The sequence below is a fragment of the Triturus cristatus genome, chromosome 4_2, assembly GCF_964204655.1.
Source record: "Triturus cristatus chromosome 4_2, aTriCri1.1, whole genome shotgun sequence".
NCBI classification, from domain to species: Eukaryota; Metazoa; Chordata; class Amphibia; order Caudata; family Salamandridae; genus Triturus; species Triturus cristatus.
Genome location: NC_140586.1, coordinates 67,970,239 through 67,993,864, shown reverse-complemented (window position 1 = coordinate 67,993,864; position 23,626 = coordinate 67,970,239). Strand labels below are relative to the sequence as shown.

At 43.6% G+C, this 23,626-nt stretch overlaps 1 protein-coding gene across 2 annotated transcripts in view; it reads right to left on the bottom strand.

Annotated features, from left to right (window-relative positions):
* PLPPR2 (phospholipid phosphatase related 2) overlaps positions 1-23,626 on the bottom strand; it is a 118,102-nt gene that overhangs the window by 27,922 nt on the left and 66,554 nt on the right. For both annotated transcript variants that reach the window (XM_085600540.1, XM_085600541.1), the window contains exon 6: positions 19,107-19,283. In XM_085600540.1, coding sequence (XP_085456666.1) covers positions 19,107-19,283 — 177 coding nt within the window. The remainder of the gene's footprint in view (positions 1-19,106; positions 19,284-23,626) is intronic.

Sequence of the window (23,626 nt, the reverse complement as noted above, 5' to 3'; positions counted from 1 at the left end):
GAACTGGTCCATCCTACCTGAGCCAAAGACTCAAACTATCGAAGTCTGATAGAAACCTAAGGTCCAATAATCTACGTCTACTGGCTGTTCCCAGATTCAGGCTAGCCCGGAGCGGTGGCAGAACGTTCGGTGTGACGGCGGCTAAATTCTGGAACGACCTCCCTCTGGACCTTAGGTTTATTGAGTCTGAGCAGATCTTCAGACGCAAATTAAAAACTTGGCTGTTTACCCAACCTTGAGTAGGAGGGCTTCTGCTACACTGGGCTGGAGGGTAGGACCCGGGATGCCTCCTCTGGTGATATTCTTGCTCTCTCAGCGCCGGGACACCCCCGACGGGGGTAGCTGCGCGCTTTATAAGCTTCTTAAATAATAATAATAAATTTGGGTTGTAGACATGGGGAGATTAAGTGATTTGACCAGAATCACAGAATGTTGAGCTGAAGCAGAAACTCCAACCTGTTTCCCCCGTTGCAAAGTCTGCAGCTCTGGAAGTAACACCACATCCTCTCCCCTAAGTGCAACATTTAATCAAGTGGTCAACTGGATAAAAAAACGTAAAGATTACAAATAATTTAAAAGTTCTTTGTCGCTATTTGAAAACTCAGGAAATATGTCCTCATTTTAGTTTTTTAGAGCACTAACCATAATTTTGATGCAAATAAGACCCTCTCATATAAGTAATTTATAAAGGAATTGCTCTAGGTATTACAGTTTTGATTACATCAAGATGACGTCAGGCGTTCCACACTTTTGTAATAAATATAGAATGTTAGCAATCTAGTTGTTCATTGGGATACTGTTGAGAGGCAGAGGCCAGGGGCACGGACTCTGAAAATTGAAGGCAGGTAGGAGAGTGCAGAGGAAACAATTTGACCACACTGGGCAGGCAGGAAGGGCAGTGGCAGCACAACAGACTATGGAGGGCAGTGGAAAGCGGGGCAGGGGCAACACACCAACAATACAGGACTGGCAAGAGAGGCTGTGGCAATATAATAGACCATTGTGGGCAGAAGGAAGAGGCAGTGGTAGTACAACCATACATGCCAACAGACCCGTTTCAGCCAGGAAACGTCCAATGTTTTTAAGCTCAAATGGGCTTTATTTGATCTGTCTCCTGTCTACAATCTCCTCTTTTTCAATGTAACTCAAAAGGGGAAATCAATACCCCATTTTTTTTTCAAAATCTCCCTCTTACCAAGTTCAAAATGTTCGCAAGCATGGTACATTGGATCATGGTAGGCAGGAGGAATTGGGCTAGGGACATGGACTTGGATAACTGAGGACGGGAGGGACATGGAGAGGTGCACCAAACTGACCCTACAGGGCAGGCATCAGGGTTTGCAGCAGCACAAATACACCACACAGGGCATGCGGGACGGGAGTGCAGCACAACAATCCATAGAAAGCAATAGGGAGGGGACAGGACCATGCACATGGACAACAGAGAACAGAGGGGAAAAAGGCAATGGTAGCTAGCTGACCATAATGGACAGACAGGAGTGAAAGCTGCAGCATAACAGTCCATAAAGGGCAGGAGGGACGGATCAGGGGCATTACAATGGAACAGACAAGCCAGGAGGGAGGGAATAGGGGTCTGCACATGGAAACAGAGGGCTGGGGGCAAGGGGGCAGGGCAGGAGCAGCAAGTTGACCATGGAGGTCAGGCAGGATGGGCACTAGAAACAAGACACACCATGGAGAGCAACAGTGAGACTATGATGGCATACACACAGACCATGGAGGGAAGGTGGGAGGGGGTCAGGGGCAGCTAGCTGACCACACAGGGAAGGTGGGAGGGGCCATGGCAGCACAGAAGACCATGCATGGCAAGCGGGAGGGTTAGTGGCAGCACAATGGCTATGATGGGCAAGAAGGAGGGTGCAGGGGCATGCACAAAGGACTATGGAGGATAGAAGGGAGGGTCAGGAACTGGGCACAGACAAGAGAGTTCAGGGGAAGGGGCCTCACAACAGACCGTGCGGGGCAGGCAGGAGGAGCAGTTGCAGCACAACAGACCAGGGAGGGCAGAAGGGTGTGGCAGTAAAATGGACCATGGAGGACAGGAGGAAGGGGATAGGGGCATGGCATGTGGACAGGCAGGGTGGAGGTGGCAGGGACAGGTTACAGTCATCTGACAATGCTAGGCAGGTGGGATGGGAGTGGCAGCTCAACAGAACACTCAGAGTAGATAGGAGTGGCAGGTCCATGGAACATGGTGGGCAAAAAGGATGGAGCAGGGGCATGCACAAAGACATCGGAGGGCAGGGGGAAGGAGAATAGGGGCAGCAAGCTAAGCACAGAGTCTAAGCAGGAGGTCAATGGTGGGCCATAGAATTGGGCAATGGAGGGCAGGAGGAGTGGACTGGTACATCATGCTAAATGGAGGGCAGTGGCAGCACATCAGACCATGCATGGCAGGAGGGAGGAGGCTAGTCCATGGATTCAGACAACAGAGGATAGGGAGGAGGTAGATGGGGCAGCAAGCTAACAGTTCAGAGAAGGTGGGTATTAGGAACTTTATTGTTTTTAAAATGTGTGTCTGTGCGAACTACTTAAAATATGAACAAGTATGCAGCATAATCTCACTTTTATTCAGGATAAGAGGACGTTTGTGACTGTAACTCCGGGCTCACTTGGCAGAAACACCCCCTGACCCTCCACCCCCCATCGCAAAATGTAATGCCCGTGAAAAGGGTAGGTGGACGCAGTGTTATATAGAACATAGTCCTGAGAGCACGATTGTAAATGAAAACTAGATATAGTATATGGTATAAACTATGCACCAAAAAGTGTGATATAAGATGAACCGGGCGTGAAATATAATATGCAATACATTGTGCGCGATGACAGATTCATTGGAAAGCGCAAGATAGCACAGGCACTAGCGCGTGCTATGCGATATGCGCCTTGGAGTGTAATATGCACAGGGCAGTGTTGTGTAACCTAACTAGTCTCTAAAGTTGTAAATAAAATATGTGCTGGGGAGTGTAACGTTGCATATGCACTGTGACAAAGATATGGATCCCAGATTGTAATATGTATGGCATAGCGCTGTGTGTTATAACATAGGTATCGAGGAAGGCACGTTAGATGGGGCAATATAACCCGTGCGAAGGCAAGTGTGGCATGACATATTTACGGGGTGGTGTTACAGTGCACATGGGCTAGAGAGTGTCATAGCATACGCACTAGCTGAAAGAATACAACACAGAGGTGTGTGGCACTCGGCGGGCACTGGTGGGTGTCACACAGCATTGGGCTCAGCCAGGAGCACGCTGTGACTCTCAAGTGAGGTTCGTCTCCTTTCCAGAGAGTAAAATAAAAAGTATTACACATCCGGCGGTGGATGTGTGTTTTATTAACCGTGAGGGGGGTTTCTTGCATAGTTTGGTCGAATTTTTGTCGAATCCCCTTTGAATGGCTTGGTGTGCGTGTGTATTAAATGTGCCCGTCAATAGCTACCCATGTTTGTATAAATAAACGACAAGGGTGTCCACTTGGAGAGTACCCACCGGCGGGGGCGCCGGGATTAGGCACGGTAGGGCACCAGACACGTCAGAGCTTCACTAGCGGTGTAAATACATTCCACATGGATTGATTGTATGTATAGTCGCCTTTTAATGAATATCACGCAAATTGTCATGATGATAGGTACATACGGTTTGTCCAGCATGTCCTAGGTGTTTCTATAAATATATATTTTTTTTAAATAATAAAAAACAAAGGCCGGCCCCGGGGGATGGGGTCCCCGGGGCCATAAGTGGCCTGAGGAGGGGGGCAACGCAGCCCCCCTCTTAAAGAATAATAAAAAAAAAGGCCATGACCCGGGGGTTGGGGTCCACGGGGCCGATTAAGGCCTTGGGAGGGGGGCCAGGCGGCCCCCTTCCAAATTTATTTTTTTCAACAAAAACAATTAGGGTGCAGGCCCTGGGGGATGGGGTCCCCAGGGCCAATAAATTAGAAAAAGAAGGGGGGCCACACAGCCCTCCTTCTTAAAAAAATAAAATAAATAAAAGACCGGCATCGCGCCTGAGGCCACGCCCCCTCCTTGCAGCACTCTGCAAACGCGCCTCCTGGCCAGTTGTAAGTTGGGGAATTAATTCCCCTTCAATACTGAGGGTCCCTGAGGGCCAACTAGCCCAACAGGTATCTCCAGTATGCGCCAGGGAGCTGCGTTGCAGACAGGTGTTCTGAGGCCACGCCCCTTTTTACACCTCTATGCAACGCAGCTCTGTGGCGCTTACTGGAGGTACCTAGAGGGCTAGTTTGACCCTAGGGACCCTTAGGATTCAAGGGGACTTAATCTCTCAACTTTGAACGGCCACAGGGCGCGTTTACACAGTGGTGAAGGGAGGGGACGGGGCCTGAGGTGACATGTGCAAACACGCCCTGTGGCACGTTTTAAGTTGGGGAAATAATTCCCTTTCAATCCTGAGGGACCCTGGTGGCCAACTAGCCCACCAGGTAATCCAGTAAGCGCCACTGCGCTGCGTTGCAGAGAGGTGGTGCAGGCCGTGCCCCTTTTTACACCTCTCTGCAATGGCGCTTACTGGACGTACCTAGTGGGCTATTTTGCCCCTGGGGACCCTTAGGATTCAAGGGAACTTAATCTCTCAACTTAGAACGGCCACAGGGCGTGTTTACATAGTGGGGAAGAGAGGGGACGGGGCCTGAGGTGACGTGTGCAAACACGCTCTGTGGCGCGTTTAAAGAGGTAGTTTTAATCCCCTGCCCTATTATATACTAGTGGCTTACAGAGGAGGTCATGCTAATCACAGGGGGACCCCAACGCATCCGTATCCGTCTGAAAAAGTTGAGGGTACAGGATGATTTTGCAATAAGGCTTCTTTCAGCTCTTCTGTTTGTTCTTTCTGCACGTTATCCTTCTTCCTGCACTTTTCTTCGTCTTTGAGGACTTCTGTTGCTTCTTTCTGCATTTCTTTTTTTTCTTTCTGTGCGTTTTTCTTCACATGTCCTATCTCTGTAGGCATAGTTAGAAATTAGCATTTAAAAAACCTTTGAAATTCACTGAAAAAACCATAGGTTTCAGGCACGTTATAGTTAGGAATTAGCATTTAAAAAACCTTAGAAATTCACTGAAAAAACCATAGGTTTCAGGGGCGTTATAGTTAGCTGGACTTTTCACTCGTACGAAACCATTGAAATTCCCCCGTTATAGTCAGTTCAGCTAACTATAACTCGCGCACCCGCAATGCACTGCTGATGACGTCACATATTACATCACTCATGACATGGTCAGTGACATCACTGATGACATCACTGATGACATCTCAAATGACATCACTGATGACGTCATCCAGTGAGTGTGTGTTTCTGTAAAGTTTAAATATGTTTAATATATATAGGGAAAGGCCTATGGAAGAATGAGTGGGTGTATAAGTGTGTGAATGGATGATTTAGTAGGTGCGGGACTGACTCTATAAGTGAGTCATTAAACGTATCTTACTGCAGACTAGTGACTAAACTGTGTGAATGTCTGTATCTGTCTGTCTGTTGGTGTATAAGCGGCTGCATGGTTATATGAATAGCTATATGAGTGTCTATATGGGTTATTGATTGGTTGTCTGAGTATCTGTATGGGTGCCTGAGTGTTTGTGTGGGTGGGGTGTGTGCATAGATGTGTGAGTGGGTGATTCTATGGGTGCATGGTTTTAAGAGTGCATCTGTGATGGACTGTATGGTTGGGTGAGTGTAAGTATGGGTGTGTTAGTGATTGAATGTATAACTCAGTGGTACATGTGTGAGTAACTACATATGTGAAAGGCAGTATATATGTGTGTAAGAGTATATAACTGGCTATATGTGAGAGTGTGTGATTGTGAGAGTGGCTGTATGGATGAGTGTGTGCTTGTATCAGTAATTGTATAAGAGCGTAAGAATGTGGTAGTATTTTTATGAGTAAGTGAACTTGTGTGTGTATAACTGTATAGGTGAGTAAATGGGAGTGTGATTAATTATTTGCATGACTGACTAGGTGTGTGAGTACCTCTATGGATGATTGGCGGTGTGTGAGTGTCTATATAGGTGTATAAATGCATATGATAGTCCTGTACTGAGTGACTGTAAATATGAGTGACTGTACAGGTGAGTGAGTGAGTGGATGTGTGTGTAGACCTAAGAGTCAATGAGTGGGTATGTAATTATTGGTATTGGAGTATCTATGGTTTTGAGAATGGGCGTCAGAAATTTTGAGTGGGTGTATCAAAGGTTATATTAGGGTGTGAGAAGATGCACTAATTTATCACATGGATGATATCATCAGTGATGTCATCAGTGATGTCATTTATTTGAGATGTCATCAGTGATGTCACTGACCATGTCATGAGTGATGTAATATGTAACGCCATCAGCAGTGCATTGCGGGGGCGCGAGTTATAGTTAGCTGAACTAACTATAATGGGGGAATTTCTAGGGTTTTGTACGAGGGAAATGTCCAGCTAACTACAACGCCCCTGAAAACTATGGTTTTTCAGTGAATTTCTAAGGTTTTTTAAATGCTAATTCCTAACTATAACGTGCATGAAACCTATAGTGTTTTCAGTGAATTTCAAAGGTTTTTTAAATACTAATTCCTAACTATAACATACTTGAAACCTATGGTTTTTTAAGTGAATTTCAAAGGTTTTTTAAATGCTAATTCCTATCTATAACTTATCTCTAAAGCTATGATGTTTAATGATTTTCATAGGATTTCTAAATCTATATATTTCAGTGTGTCAATTCCTTTAATTAAAGTTTTTTTTTTCAATTAATTCTTTTAAAAATGTAAAAAAAAAATTTTTTTTAATGATTTAAAAAAAAATTGTTAATTTTTTTAAAACTATTTTTTATATTTTTTAAATATTTTTTAAACTATATTTTTAATACTTTGTTATTTTTTTTTTAACTATTTTTTGGGGATTCGTGCACCCTATGCGCACCTTTCTCGATCCCTGCGTGGAACATAGTCGCCATTTTACGATTGTAGTGTAGGATCCGCGTACGATATGTGATGGGTACGCGTGCACCCAACGCGTTAGGATGCGCGACTCCTAATTTTACCGTAAAAAAAAAAATAGCCCCTATCACTAATTTTTATTATCCCCGGGGACTCCATTCCCCGGGGTTTATTAAAACACGTTGGGGACTGTGGGGGGAGCCCCAACGCCCCCACGGTTCCAGCCGGCTCCCCGCGTCCTTCGGGAGCCGACATTGCTTTTCCACATGGGGAGCTGCTGACATGCAGCTCCCCGTGTGGAAAAGCAATATCGTTTGGATTTTGAAAGACAGAGCAGGTTTCCCTGCTCTCTCTTTCTTTCTCTCTCTTTCAAAATCCAAATTAAGTTTGCTATGGGAGGGCGGGAGACTCCCGCCCTCTCATAGCAAACAACAGTGTCCTGGGAGTAGGCACCCCAGGACACTGTAGGAGCCGGCCCTGGGGGGTGGCGGTCCCCAGGGCCCTCGAGGGCTCCAGGAGGGGGGCCATGCAGCCCCCCTCCCTCAAACAATAAAGGCCCGGGGGTGGTGGTCCGTGGGGCTTGGGGGGCTGTTCAGCCCCCCACCCTATCTATTTTCAAGCCCCGGGGGGTCACGGTCCCCGGGGCTGGGGAGCCCCCCTGGGCCCCACATTAATTTTTACAGATTTTGCCCCCGGGATTTGGCCCCCCCGGGGGCTAATTATTAAGGAAGCGCGAAAGCCCGCGCTTTGGGGTTTTTTTTTTGTTCCGGACGGATCCGCGCATTTTGCTGGTTTTTTTTTTTTAAAAGGGGGCCCCCGGGGGTCCTTCTGGGACCCCCCAAGCAACACTAGAGGGTCAGAGTATTTCTTCCCTGCCCCCTTTACATTTTTCACACACTTATTTCCCTTACTTAATCAGCCTTGCTTCTACCGAGGCACAAAATGGCTGCCAACAGTTTCTGGTTTCGAATGTAGACAGACACTTGACAGCCAATTAGCATTCAGCGCGTGATCGGGAGGGTGCACGCACGGTTCGCAGAGAGTGCGCTGAGGGTGCACATAGGGTGCGCGGATCCTCCGAGGCCATAGATATATCTATACTTTTAACTCTAATTTTCTCAGGAACTACTGAACGGATTTACACCATTCATGCAAAAGGCACGAGTCTGAACTGAGGACTACCTCTTTGCCAAATTTGGTGTAATTCCGTTCAGAAGTTCGGGCTGTAGCTGCTTCAACAGGTCCTATGAGAAATTGCATGGGGAAAACGCATTTTGGGACCCCCCTTTTTTTTCAGCCCCGCTTGACGAATCACCACGAAACTTTCAGGATAGGAGCGGACTGGTGCTGGCCAAAAGTTTGGAAAATTTTGCGAAGATTCGTCAACCAGCGCCAGACTTATTGGGAATAGAATGTTGCGGATTTCCTCTGGAAAATAGGTCCTAACTATAGCTACCTACTGGCGACCGCCAGTAGGTAATATATATATTACCTACTGGCGGTCGCCAGTAGGTAGTTATAGTTAGGACCTATTATCCAGAGGAAATCCGCAACATTCTATTTAGAATAACTTTAGTGCCGGTTGACGAATCTTCGCGAAATGTTCAAATATATATATATATATATATATATATATTCAAAGCAATTCTGCCTGTTACGTCGTGCTCCTGCCTTCAGATCGTCGGTGCCAGCCGTGGCGGTAGAAGCCACATATATTTATGAAGAAACCAAATCCCAATCGGGAAGGAGGAGGCACACCGATTTCAGCCAAGGAAATGTATTAAAGCAAAAACAACGCGTTTCAGCCGCACAGGCTTTTTTCGAGTTAATACGCGCTCGCCGTTGACGTCATTAAGAGCACTTGTATGCATGAAAATAGACTAAATACTGCATCATAATAGTGTCATCAAATGGTTACACAGATAAAAATAAAACAGAAAGCTACATTTTGGCTGTTACCACATTATACATATCACTGGCCTTTTTTCTCTTATTTCAACAATTTTTTGTCAATAAAGTTAATTTGAAATTCATTTGTAACATTTCGACCGCAATGCTGGCTGCCTCTGTCGGAAGCGAATGACGAGCAAATACTCATTCATAGGCATGGCGGAAAGACCTGAATAGGACTGACAAGCCAAAGTGCATGCGATTACACGGACATTGGTGCAATATGTTCCTCTTAGGAAAAAAGACTTTGGTTTCAACGGATACAAAATATGTACAGTGACATAAGAGATGCTATAATTGGCGAAACACATTTAATTGAATATCTTTGCCTAATATGTAACCCATGGATAAAAATTGAAATCTAAGCAGCAGAACATAATTGTGATCAGCACATTATAGGCCATAATATCCTCCATTGTAAAATACGCAAGGCAGCGTAAATAGAATATTCCAATAAATACAATGTAAATGCAGAGACATACATAAGAATATGGATACTATTGTAATACATTCATGTATACATGATGCACCCACTTGAAAACCAACCGACCCTGTAATGTGTATTTGGGATAATGCATTGTGTGTGACTGTGATTCCACCATAAATATATTAAAGTGAGAAAGGTGTAACAAGTAAAAACTATATAAATGAGTGTGTGTTAAATGCTAAATATACTGATGTCTATTCACATCAATGCAATGAGGACAGAAGCCATCTAGATGGTGTCAACGGTCTAACAATATTAGATGCATTCCTGGATGTGATGCATAATACTGTACAAATGTACATGTCTTAACTGAAATCACATTTGGGCAAGTGCCCACAACTGAAGGACTGCTGCAAGCCACCTTGCATCATGGCATAAGAGCCTAAATTTCACACATAAATAAATGATCACGTGTATTAAAGTGCACCCTCTGTGAATAGTGAAGTAAGACATATTACGAAACACTGAACTGTACAATTAAAATAAATGCATGATTAAGCGAAAATAGGAGAACAGCGGGTTCAAACATTATACCCCAATGTGGGTTGCTAGCTCATCTTCCCAATTAAGGCCAAATGGCATACGGATATTGAGGTCAATGATATATCGGGATTCTTAGATCCACAATGGCTTCTCTCTGTCACCACCTCTGATATGCTTGTAAACTCTGTCGAGCCCTATGAATGTTAGTAGTTTGTTGTTACTTTTGTGGGCATTGGGGTTGGGGGATATATATATATATATATTTTAAACATAATTATTCTACATGTTTATACAAAGCAATACACATATATAGCTTCAGGGCTCGAAAAATCATAGAAAATGCACTAGACCTGCAGGTCTAGTAACCTACAAAATCTCCTCGACCCAACTGAAATGCACTTGACCTTTAATCTGAAAGCTGAGCAAATGTGACATGTTAACAAGATTTAAAAGCATTTTTATTGCTCATTTACTTTGTGAGCAATAAAGATACCTTTAAATATTGCTATCTTGTCACATTTCCCCTGTTTTCAGAGGCAGAGGCCAAGTGTCAGTTTGTATTCCTGCTCCCCAGTAAGGGAGAATAGGACCTAGAAATAGCTCGTCCTGAATTAATTTGACTTGCAAATGCGAGCCGTCGAGTGAATTTTTCGAGCCCTGTATATCTATAGTACAAATAAATGCTTATATACAGAGAGATATGCTGTATATTTGTTTGCGTATGGTGGTTATGTGGGGAACAGCCAATTATTCAGTAGTTTTCTGAAGATAAGGTGATTTTCCGTTTATCTTATGTTGGGAGGTAAAGAGTTCCATAGTTTGTCTACTTGAACAAAGAATAGTGCGCCACCCATGGTTTTTTTCTTGTATCTTGGGATTTTGAGGCGAGGTGCCACTCTAGAGCGGAGGTTCCTTTGTCGAATGTGTTTGATAATTTCATTCCTAATGAAGAGTGGTCCTGTTCCATGTATCGCTTTGTGGGTGATACAGAGAAGCTTGAACATGGATCTTCTGGCAACCAGTAACCAATGCAGGGCTTTCAAGGCATGGGAGATGTGGTCTTGCGGTTTTATATGTAAGAGTAGTCAGGCAGCCGAGTTCCGAATTCATTGTAGTCTTTTCATGGTCGTTAAAGGTGATCCGTGGTAGAGGCTATTGGCATAATCAAGTTTGGACAGAACAAGGATGATGGTAGCCTGGACCTTGTGTGGAAATCCCAAATGGAGGAAGATTCGTCACAGAGTTTTTATCGTAACCAAGCTTGATCTTGCTAGTTTGTCCACTTGGGCATTCATCGATAGCTTGGAGTCCATGGTCATTCCGAGGTTTCTTACTTCCTTTGATACTTTAGGCAGTGTTCCCAGATCATCAGGCCACGCAAAATAGCGGGTCATAATGTTTTCCAATCGCACATGTGAATATTTCCATTTTGGAAGCATTCAATTTGAGATGGCTCCACATCATCCATTGCTACACGGCTCTGAGACAACTGCTAATTGGCGAGTTTCCAATGTCTTTGGGGCATTCCAGTTGAAGGAGTATTTGTGTGTCATCTGCATAGTTATAGCACATGAGGTGAAACTGATCAATCAGTGTCGGTAATGACTTCATGTAGATGTTGAAAAGCATGGGGTATGGATGACATTAGTTCTGTTGCCAAGGTAGGATGCGATCTAGTCTAGAGCAGTCCCCTCTATGCCGGCTTCGGAGAGTCTTTGTATCAGAGTGTCATGGTCAACCGTGTCAAAGGCAGCCGAGAGGTCCAAGAGAAGTGGTGCAGCAACCCCGTTGCGGTAAACTGTGTTCTTCAGGTCATCCCAGATGGCAAGGAGGGTAGATTCTGGACCTCTTCCTGAAAGAAATCATGTTTGAAAGTCTGAAAGTCTGACATTCTCTTCAATGAATTGTGACATCTGGGCGAATGCTGCTCTTTATATCAGTTTGCCTAGGAAAGGTCCATCTGTAATTGGTCTGTATTTGTCAGGGTTCAGCAGGTCTAAGTTTGTTTTCTTCAGTAATGGGCAAATGTATGACTTTTTGAGTTCTTCTGAAATTATTCTGGTAGTTAAGGAGTTATCGATGATTCTCTTTACTGGAGTGGCAGCAGAGGTTGCTAGAAAAATTGTCCTGGAGGTTTACGGTGGACACGAGTCATAAGGGCTGCTGGCAGGCCTGCTTGCTTTAACCAGGTCCATAAATTAATCGTGTGAAATGTGTTGGAAGGACCAGAGAGGCTGGGTTAGAGTATTCTTGGATTGTTGTTCTGTAAAAGGGCTAGTGCTGGTGCTTTGTCTCTGTTTTAAGTATGAGTCCAACTTGTCTGCTTTGTCCGTGTATTGATTTGTCACTTTGTCTGTGAAATCTTGAGAAACGGGATGAGCTCCATTTTAGCAATTTGGTTTACGAAAGTCATTGAAAATTTTATAGAATTCTTTATTTGCACATTTAGCATTTTGAATTCTTTCTGAATAGTATATTTTCTTTGCTTTTTTGATAGCTGACTATCTAACTAATCTTTTAATTTTCTGTAGGCAAAGTTTGTCTTGATTGGTGTTTGTTTTGAGTCAGGCACGGTGCAGCTTTCTAAATTGTTGTTTTATCTCTTTTATTTCTGTATTTGTCCAAGGTGCTTGATTTCTTTTGTTCTGTGTTATATCCTGAGTTCAATGCTATTCATGCCCTGCCTGAAGAATCTTACTGTGATGACATGTTACAGAATGTTATGAGTCAAATGTTCACAGTTGACTGGGCTGAGCTGCCTGCTGGCTGCTCCTGGTGGGGTCTTGATCTAGTCTACTGTGCCATCTTGAATAAAGCTACTTGAAACTCATCATGCGTACCTGATTCAAACACTACATGTTTTTGGCGACGATCCTGAAGCGAACCTGCGTCTGTCACCTCATCAAGAACCTGAAACAACTACTAAAAATACAGATCCTACTGCAACTCAACTTAAGTTAAGTCAACTGGCATCCTGACCCCACCAGTGACCTCCCATCGGTCGCCCACAGCAGTCTGCTAGTTGTTCCTGTGCATCTGGGGAAGTGCTACTTAAGGAGCTGCCCATCCAGTTAAGGGCGTCTACTCTCCAGAGTCCTTCTACGTTTCTGAGAAATATCTCGTCTACATGTGCTGTGCCTTCAGTGAGGGTAAGCCTGTTTTACTGTGTGGTTTTTAGTGGTATCAGGATATCAAAAGCTTCCTGTAGCCACTCATATCCTTTTTGAATAGAATGTATTGTTTCTAGATCTGTACGGGATATTAGTTGTGCATCTAAGTGTTCCAAATAGAGTTTGTTCTACAGCCGATAGGTGGATGCACGTAAAGTGGTTTTAGGTTTGTCGCTTAGTGTTGTTTTATGTTGGAAGGCAAGCAAATGGACGATCTGACCATGTGACTGGAGTCATCGTTTGAAAGGTAACTAGTTCCGTATTAGCAAAAATGACATCTAGAATGTGTCTAGCGATGTGTGTGGGTTCGTGGGCGATCTGATGCAGGTTCAGTGTGTCTAGGCCAGCGGTGATTGTGTAGTTCTGATTCAGTTTTTATGTATGCAAGACTGCGAGTACCTGAAAGCAACTCTACGTTGCTCTCCGGGTTAAAATCATATGCAGTTTGCGCCTCGGCCGGCTCTATTTTAACCACCATTTAAAAATCCACAAAGCTGCAAACGGGTATTTAGTTCATAGTACAGCACTGTAGCAGGCTGAGTATCCGTTCCGCCTGCTTCAAACCTTAGCCGACACCTGGCAAAAACCTTCCCCAGGTTTCAGTAATCTGTAACAAAGGGGGCTGCCATGCACTTGTCTGCTCCATCATGTGGACCAGGGCCAAAGCTTGCGTGGTTTACCCACCCATGAGAAACAGCTGTGATTTCATAACGAGTCTGCACTGCTCCTGCAGGACTTCAGTCGCAACCTCTCCATTTTTATAGGTAAGGCGAATAAATAACTTACAATTTACTGACAATTGTGCAACAATGCCACGTTTACTGCAGCGCCTACTGCCCTCAATTTATGTTTCTTCCCAAAACATGAGCTTAGACATATTTCCTGCAACTGGGATTTTAGCACCCAAATAAGTATGAGCGGTGCACATCGGTTAACAATTAAGGGAAATAAATAGGTTTTTTTTGTGAGAATATAGCAAATACAGTTGCTCCATATTTAGTGCACAATCTCACTACATAAACTTCACACCACAACGTGCACATATTTTCTTTAAATAACAACCCCACTAAAAAAAACATATGTGACACACATTGTCATTTACAACGCCAATAGCTCTAACTTTCACAAATTATAGACCTATTGCATTGCAAATGATTGTTTCAATGTGTCATGCTGTTAGTCTGGGCTGGCAGCCATGATTAGTAGCATGGCAAGTGACTCCAAAGGAGATCCAATTTGCATTTCTTCCCATTATTAAAGATAAATGCAGACAGTGAAACAGATTGTTTTACTGGTAAAAAAGAAAACATTGGGCCCTTAATAATATGAGACAGGAAAGTGCTCTTTGAATTGTGTGGATTTACAACTTCGACTTTAACATATCGATCTGATACAATGTCAATTGCAAGATATTGACTAGCACTGTATCACTAAGTTACTTTTGCATTTGACATAAAACCCTGTGAATATTGCTTAAGAATTGGTCCTGTCAATTGCCTTCTGCAGAGGGGGCAGAGATGAGCCCTGTGAGTGGGTCTTGGCCACACCAGCCTGGAGGGGACTCTAGTTTGGGCTGGATAGCCTTTGGCTATGCGAAGACAAGAAGGGGCAGTCCTTCCTAGCAAAGCATCAAACTGAGAGAGAGCAAGATTAATGAAGATTATCAGAGTTCCACTGCATCTTTGGGCAGTATCCTTGACTCATTTTAGAGCTTGCGCACAGAGCTTGAAAGATGCTTTTACAGCCACTTCCGGGCACCGTGGTAAACAGATACAGCCGGCTTCCTGTTCAGATGTGGAAGTCCCGTGCACCTCCGCCTCCATTTCTGCATGCCAACAACAATCGTCTGTGTGCGCTCACAACCTCCCTAAATCTTCCACTGCTCTACTTTTGTTTCGGTTCAATAATAAGGTTCAGCCCCAGGATGCCTGTGGTGAAAGGCTCTGATTTTTACGATCTGAGCACAGTAACCCCTAATTTACCTGGGACTCTGAATAAAGTTCCCAGGGTTCTCAAAAAATCCAGTCCATTGGTAGTAAAATGATGTCATCACTCGGGGCATAGTCCCCTCTCTGATGTCTCAGGTCCTTGTGCGGTGTATTTGGACGGGCGGCTGTCGGACGGTATATCACTTCTGTGGACTTGATTGATGGAGGTTAGAGGGGCAGAGCGTGTGGTTCTTCTCAGTAAGAGAGAGGTGATTCTTTACTTGGGAATGCTGTACTGTATGAGAACCTGGTCCGTCTGTGCCAGAGTTCCCTCTTGCCCTTTATCAGGAAGGATTCTTTGTGAGGAAGTATAGTGGACTCTGATCTGTTCTGGCACTCACTAGAGTTTCAGCCTCAGGTGTATTATGTAAGGTTATGAAGTGTTGATTTATGTGGAGTTATGTTGGGTTATAGGGAATTTTGTTTGGTTGTGTTACACAGTTATGTTAGATTGTTTACCTGAGGTTATTTTATGTTGGCTTATGTAATGCTACGTTATTTCAAGTTGGATTATTGAATGTGGTAGGTTTGTTGGGTAATGGTAAATTGGATCAGGTCATATTGGGTTATGTTGAGATATTTTAGGGTCAGTTTTATGTTGCGATATCTATGTTGAGTTCTATTGGGTTATGTTTGCTTTCGTAGGGTTTGGGTATATTGTGTTTTTAACTTTAGGTTATGTAGTGCTGTGTTGTTTTATATTGTATTATTTTAGGCTGTGGTACTTTATATTCTGTTATTGTAGGTTAGGTTATGGTATGTGATGTGATGTAATGCTATGTTATGTTAAGTATAGATGAAGTGAGGCAACGTATACCTATCACTGATGATGCTTCCGCTGTGGAAGACTGAACTGGTGGGCCCCAGATTGGCCGATGATACGGCCTAAAATACCCGACCCTAGGGGCTCCCCCATGCTTCCATAAGGACCTACCCAATGCCCAATCACACTGCTTGGTCCTCGCTGACTGTTAGAAGTCTTTTATCTCTGTCTTTACTGGCACCACCCCAGAGTAAAATTCAATTTGTCGTTCCCCTTTCTCTTTGCTGGGGAGTACTTTCCACCCCGCACATTGCTTCTTCCACTACTTGGCTGATTGGGATTTATTACCTTTTTGTAAGGGATTATTTACACACGTATAGCTGCACATACAGGGGTTATTGTCTGGCACTGTTTGGCTTATACCATTGTAACAATTGGTCCCGCTGTATGGCCTGTGCATGAGAGTATGATCCTGTTCGCAGGGATATGTATTGTCATGCTGCTAATAAAAAATATATTGTTTTAAATTCAAGATCCACAATTAACAAATTAAAAACACAACATTGAAACAATTGATACTAAAAAATAGTTTAAAACTGTATATGTGGCACTATCAATCCGAAATAATTCCTAATGGGTATGTAGTTCACCAAGTTAGAGTTTCTATGGGAAAACGGATAATTTCATTTTGTTTATGTCACAGAAATCATGTTGACAGGCTGGTAGCACTTGGATCTGTTTTTTTTATTTGTTAGGATCTCGAAATTGTTATTTTAGCTTTTTTTCTTCCCTGGACTCCTCCTACCTCATTTTCACATTCAGATTCTGGTGGGAAAAAAATGAAAACTGGACCCCAGAAGGACCAAAAAGAAGTCCTCTGAAGCAGCTTCCTCAAAGCTGACAGAATGACCCTCTGAGCCTACTTCTAAAAGTTATACACTTCATGTGTTTCACTCTTCGCTGACTGAGGTATCGTCATCTTCTTTACCATTATTGACATCCTCCTCTCTTGCTCCAACAACTAAGCACAAATGATCTTATAAAAGGCTATGGAGGGCTCTAAGGCTATTAGAGCATTCCGCCCCTAAAGGGCAAAATGTTCTAATTTGTAAAACAAAGGCCTCACGGAGCCCGAGGGGATTGAAATTCCCTCAATCTCCATGAGGCCTTTATTCACAGCTGTTGCTGTTAACAAACATTGGCATTGTTGATGTGCCGGGCTTCTACCGGCCATTAGAAGCCCGGAGCACTCCATTGTCTTCACTGGAGCGCTCAACATTCCAATGTTCTAATATGGATTACACTACTGACTTCAGTTCAGACTTGGTCCTGGAGGTGCTTAGTCCCAGCCAGGAGGGAGAAGAATAGAAAGATAATAATGCTGATGATTAAGTTAGGGATGAAGCTGAAGCCTTCAGTGAAGATGAAGATGACCAAGGAGCAACTCCTTTTAATGAGTTAAATATCCAATTTAAAATTCACAATGATTCTCAAGAGGAACAGCAAAATTCTGCAAAACAGAATCCAAGACTTTTGCCAGTGTTTTCCAGTCCCTGGAACATTGACAGAGCCCATGCAGCATCTACCATTGATACCCATGCCAGCACTACTCCCGTTATTACTTCCCGCCAATGGTCTGGTGCAGCCACAGCCTGTGCTCGCTATCACCCTGTAGCCACCAGTTGCAACTCTGCCTCAGCAGGTGGATCACCGATGACAATGATGAGAAGGATAAAGAAGTAAAGTAGACAGAACGCAGAGCACATGATCTCATTGAGGATCATTTGGGTAAGCCTTCCTCAATCAAGGGGGCTGAATGTGATCCTTACATAGCTCTCGATGAGCATGGAGCATATCCCCCAGTGACTCACCAGCTGCCGACATAGGGTGATTGGAATCGCTAACTGACAGAACATCTCAGAGGATTAGCTTGTGCAGCACCACTATTGAGAAGCTCTGGTTCCATTTCTATTTTAAGAAGTGAATAAAGGAAATTAAAGCAAATTCCTATTAGATCACCTGTGGGAAGAAGGTCTTACCCACAGGGAAAATCTGGCAATAACTTCTGTCGGCCTTGCCAGGTTAGTAAGGCTCCTGACATTTTTTTTAAAGATACTATTTTGTGGCTTTTCCCCTGGCGACAAAAATGTCTCCATCAAGGAAGATTGATACAGAATTTCCAACTTTAACCAAAGCTCAATTTCAGCCTGTGCATAGTGCTTTAATGTGTAGTTTGCAAAACAGCATTCCTAATGTCCATCACCACAACCAGATGAGCTGACAAGACATGAGCTAATCCCAACAGAGATCCCAACATATCGGTCTAGAAGAACTACCTACCATTCAATCCAAGGTAATTCTTAAAGTGCCTACTTTAGTCTGCCTCAATCAAATTATTTTACCTACTACTCAGTGTACCAAGTATTCTGACAGGTACCCTGTTACACCATCTTGACTTAAAAAGATGTTTGAAATAGTGATTGGGAAATCTAAGGGTTTCCATCAGTCTTGCCAAGTCTTTGTAGCCATTGGCCAAAGAAACAAGGATATGGCAAGAGAGATTGTTGCCTGCATTACTACAGGTCACACTCAAATTCGCATTCCTTTGATTTCTACACCAGAATCATGCCAACTACACCCACTCTCTTCAACTTAGTGCATTTGATGAAGAACGGCAGAGACTTGGAGGATAGCTTGTTACTTCACCAAGCATCACTGTCTTGAGGTACCGTCCAGGGCCGAGCAGAGTGAGACACACAGTGCTTCAAAACCTGTTCACTTAATGTGAGATTTAAAGCCCTTTTACAACTGTTGTTTCTCTGGTACTGCGTTATTAGTCTTCAGGTATGTGAGTCTATGAAATAAATATTGTTGTTCTCCAGGGTCGCTCTCTTTCATATATTCACGTGGATCCCAGTGTCCTCCTCTTTCACAAGGTTCCAAATTGGTTTACTCTTGATGGGTTTGAAAATATGAGTTATGCAGCCTCTGAGGGGAATTGAGCTCTATGTCTCTCTACCTCATTGAGTCTAGTTTAGGTCACACAATGAGGTGGATAGACTACATGCAGTATATCACTAAATCATTGTCACAAGAGTGTGTATTGTACACTGCTGTATAAACAATGACTCCCAAGGATTCCCAGGCTGGTAATGGGAATTAATTTCAGGATGTAAGTCTATAAACAAAAACACCAATGCTAGAAAACAAAGGCAGGTTTCCTTGAATGCAATTAGTGATAAAATAAACAGTTTTCTCATCTCCTCTTCTATTAATTTGATTGTTATGTTACAGACTTGTTACTTACCAGAAAGGCTGCAATGGCTCCTCCGGTGACAAACCCCGCCAGCACATCTGACCAGTGGTTCCGGTACTCGGCCACCCGTACCACCCCAACCAGGAATGCTGGGCACAAAAGTGCCAGGCAGATAGAAGGCTTAGCAAGACGAGAACCTTTAATTTTAAAGACCAGGGTGATGTACATCTGTAGAGGAAGAGAAGACAATAAAGTTAGAGCCTAGGAAGGGTACTGCTCTGGGGAGGTAACAGGGACCCCCCGCCATCAGTAATTCCGCCATCTAAGGAGCATGCTACACACATTATTGGCATTGACAAATTCTTGCTTCTAGTATAGTCTTTCTGTGCATGGATTCAGCAGTTAATTGTGCACTTTTTGACACTTGACCTCGGTTAGTGAAATGATGCATGTTAAGAATTAAAATTATAAGATTAAGCCTGATGCTGATAATAATTGTGATAACAGTGATATTCAATTGTAATAACGGCATGAAATTACTATTATTATTACTATTTTAAGTATCATTATCATTGTTGTTATTAGTACTGCTGTGTAGTCTTTTAGTTATACTATTAATTAAATAACAGTAATGATCATTGTTAGAAGTGGGGTCTCTAGTTGGCAGAGGTAGGCACCTTTGTCCAAATAGGGACCCTTGCATCTAGTCAGGGTAAGGGGGATACACACTTTAGATAACCCTTGCTCAGCCCCTTGGTAGCTTGGCACGAGCAGACAGGCAATCCCAAAGGCAATATGTAAAGTATTTGTACCAACAGTCACAGTAACACAGTGATAACACCTCAAATGGACACCACACCGGTTTAAAAAACATAAAGTATCTTTATCTAAACTTAACAAGACCAAAATGACAAATATCCAACATACAAGTATTGAGAAAAATGACTTTCAAATGGTTTTAGCGACTGAGTCCATAGAAAACTATGAATGCATGATTTCTTACAAAGTACCTGTCGTTGCGACACAATTCACCAAGCCAAAAAGCCGCAGCAATGGGAAGCATCGAAAAACAAAGAGATGCGTCGATTCCTGAGACCATCGTGGCTGCGATGCAACAGTTCTACTGGACGCAGGGGAGCGGTGCGTCGTGTCCGGTCTGTAGGGGGAAGCGATGCGTCGATTCTGAGATGACTCCGATCCGTGGGTGATGCGTTGGGGAAAACTTGCTGCACAGGGACGATGCCTGGAAATCAGAGATGCGTCGGCGAGCGATGTGGCAGCGTCATGTGGCGCTTTCTTCAGCCGTGATCCCTCAATGCGTCGATTCTTGCAGCAGCGACAGGCGTTGCGTTGGGTTCAGCAGCGGTGCGACGTTGTGGGGAGATTCTTCTCGCACCACATCGTTGCGTCGGAAAAACTGTTGCAAGAGCAATGCGTCGATTTTCTTGTTTTTGTGTTGCTTTCCAGCTCCCAGCAGCAGAAACAACCTCCAGAGGCCACACACAGTCACAGGCACGTCTGGCAGGTCAGAACTCCTAGCAAGGAAGTTCAGGGGAGCTGGGGGTGAGACTTCAAAACAGGAGGCAAGCTCTACTCAAGTCCTTGGAGACTTTCCTCAAGCAGGGGACACAGCACACAGCAAAGTCCTTCTCCTTTCCCTGGCAGAAACAGCAACTGCAGGCCAACCCCAGACACACAGCAAGGGCAGTACTTCTCCCCTCAGTTTCTCCAGCTCTTGTCCTTGGCAGAAGTAGTCAAAGTTCAGGGGTTTTAGGTCTAGTACTTATACCCCAAAAATATCTTTGTTCTCTTTGTGCAAGGGTCTCTGTCCAAATCAGTTCTGTCCTCTCTGGTGCAGCTGCTCGGCAGAAGGTGGAGACAGCATTGTGTAAGGCAGACAGGCCCTATTCAGATGCAAGGGAAATCTCTTCACACCACTCTAAATGCAGACCGGGCCTATTCAGGTGCTAGTGAGAACTCCTCCCTCTACTCTGAATGAAGCCCAGGTCTATTCAGTCCAGCCCTGACTCATTCAGGAAAGGCAAGAAACGCTTTGATCATATATCCCCGGCTCTCAAATCTCTTAAATGGCTCCCTATCGAAGGCAGATCTGCCTACAAAACCGCCTGCATTACTCATAAAGTCCTCCACCAAAACACTCTGCATTACCTCTCAAAGAGACTCCACACTGCAGGCTCCACTCGACCTCTGAGAAGCACCAACACCCTACTCCTAATCCCACCTCTGCATAAAAAGAAAGCTACACAATCTCGCTCCTTCTCTGGCAATGTCCCTATTATCTGGAATGCCCTCCGGAAAAACCTGCGCTGCAACCCCTCCTATTCTAGTTTCAAAAAAGACCTCAAAACCCACCTCCTCAATTAATATTGGGGTTCCTAACCTCTGTCCTACTCCTGATTTCTTATCTATCACACAATATTTGTTCAGTAATTGTATACCCTGTTCTCCTGTTTCACCATTTACCTAATTACTTAAATGTATAGCTCCTGCCCCTGTTTATTTATCTGGTTTTGTACAATGCTCATGTTGTCTGTACCTTGTACATTTTTTGTTGCACTACCTTTCATATGCTTTTTACCCTATGTGCCTTATACTATCCTTATCTTGTAAAGCGCTCTGATACCTCTGGGTCTAGCCAGCGCTATATAAAACCTTCAAAATAAATAAAAAAATAAACATCAACCCCCCGGTGGCTGTCTGAGCCATGCACCTCCCCTATCCCTGTCACTCCAAAACCAGACAGTCAATACACAACCAGGCAGGGGCACACAGAATTGTTAAACAAGAAAATGCCTACTTTCTAAAAAATCCATCGACTTTCTTCCCAAGTACTTCCAACATGCCCATTGAACTCTTGACGTTTGAAAAAAATGTATTAAGAGATCTAGGCGACCTCGAAAAAAAGAAATCATTCATCAAATGGAACCTCACAATAGAAGAAAAAAACGCTCTAGAAAATTTGTCACTGAATAAGAGCCTCATAATAAAGCCAGCCGATAAAGGAGGAGGAATCGTAATCTGGCCCAGGGAGAAATACGAACTAGAAGTACAACGACAACTGGCAGACAGCAAATACTATCGGAAGACTAACGAAGACTGGAACAAACTAATCAAAGAGAAGTTACTGCCTATCATACAAATCGGAAAGAATGAAGGTCGGCTAACAAATAAAGAGTCACAGTACTTGATCAATGACAACCCACGGACACCAATAATGTATGTCCTCCCCAAGGTGCATAAAGACTCCAACAACCCACCGGGCAGACCCATTATCTCGGGAGTAAACTCGATTCTAGAAAGACCAGCAAAGTATGTAGACACTTTTTTAAAACCATTAGTCTGCAACACACCGAGTTACATTAAAGACACTATGCAAGCCATCACCATATTGGAACACTTTCCTTTCGACGTAGAAAACGAACTCCTAGTGACTCTCGACATCGTAAGTCTTTATTCCAACATTCCCCAGGAGGCAGCGCTAGAAGCTCTACAAGTATTTTTGGACAACCGCATGCGTCCACACAACGTACCTACGACCTTTTTAATACAGATGGCTGAAATCTGCCTGAAATACAATTTCTTCACCTTCAATGAAACTCAATTTTTACAAGTCATGGGTACAGCGATGGGTTGTCCATTTTCCCCAGAAATGGCCATCATGTTTATGGCCCTCTATGAGGACAAATGGATATACAACAACAACCCTTATGACGGACACATAAAAATTTGGCGTCGCTACATCGACGATGTGTTCCTCTTGTGGAGAGGCGACGAACAACAACTTAGAACTTTCGTCACTTGGCTGAACAATAGAAACCCGAATATTCAATTCACGGTGAACTCCAGCAATGTGGAAATGAACTTTTTGGACCTCCTTATCAAACATGAAGAAGGTCATCTATATACCACACTCTACACAAAAAATACGGACAGAAACACATTTTTACATTATTCAAGTTTCCACCAACGAAATCTGCGTGAAAATTTACCTTTCAGCCAGTTTTTGAGGATAAGGCGGAACTGTTCAAAGAAAGATGATTATTTCACTAATGCAACAGAATTACTTGAAAAATTGGTAAAGAGAAATTACCCTAAAAACCTTCTCAGGAAGGCTTTGAAACAGGCTTGGTACACCCCACGAGACTCCCTTCTCACTCCGAAGACAGAGAAGACAAGTTCACCGTTGGTATGTGTCACTACGTTTTCAGGACACACAACAGAGGTTCAAAAAATCATCCGAAAAAATTGGAACACAATTAAAAGTATACCAACTTTCAGACAAAGTCCAATATTCGCATTGAAAAAGAACACAAGCATCCGAGAGAAACTTGTAAGAGCAAACACATTTATCAGACAACCAGTAACAACTTTGAGATCTATGCTATCTTTACCACCGATCAAAGGACACCGAAAATGTGGAACCTGTGTGTCATGTACCAGCACTATAGAAGGCACCAAATTTGTGTACGGACCAAAATACATAATTCATGATGACTTCACGAATTGCAACACCCACAACGTGATATACTATATTGTTTGCCCTTGTCCAC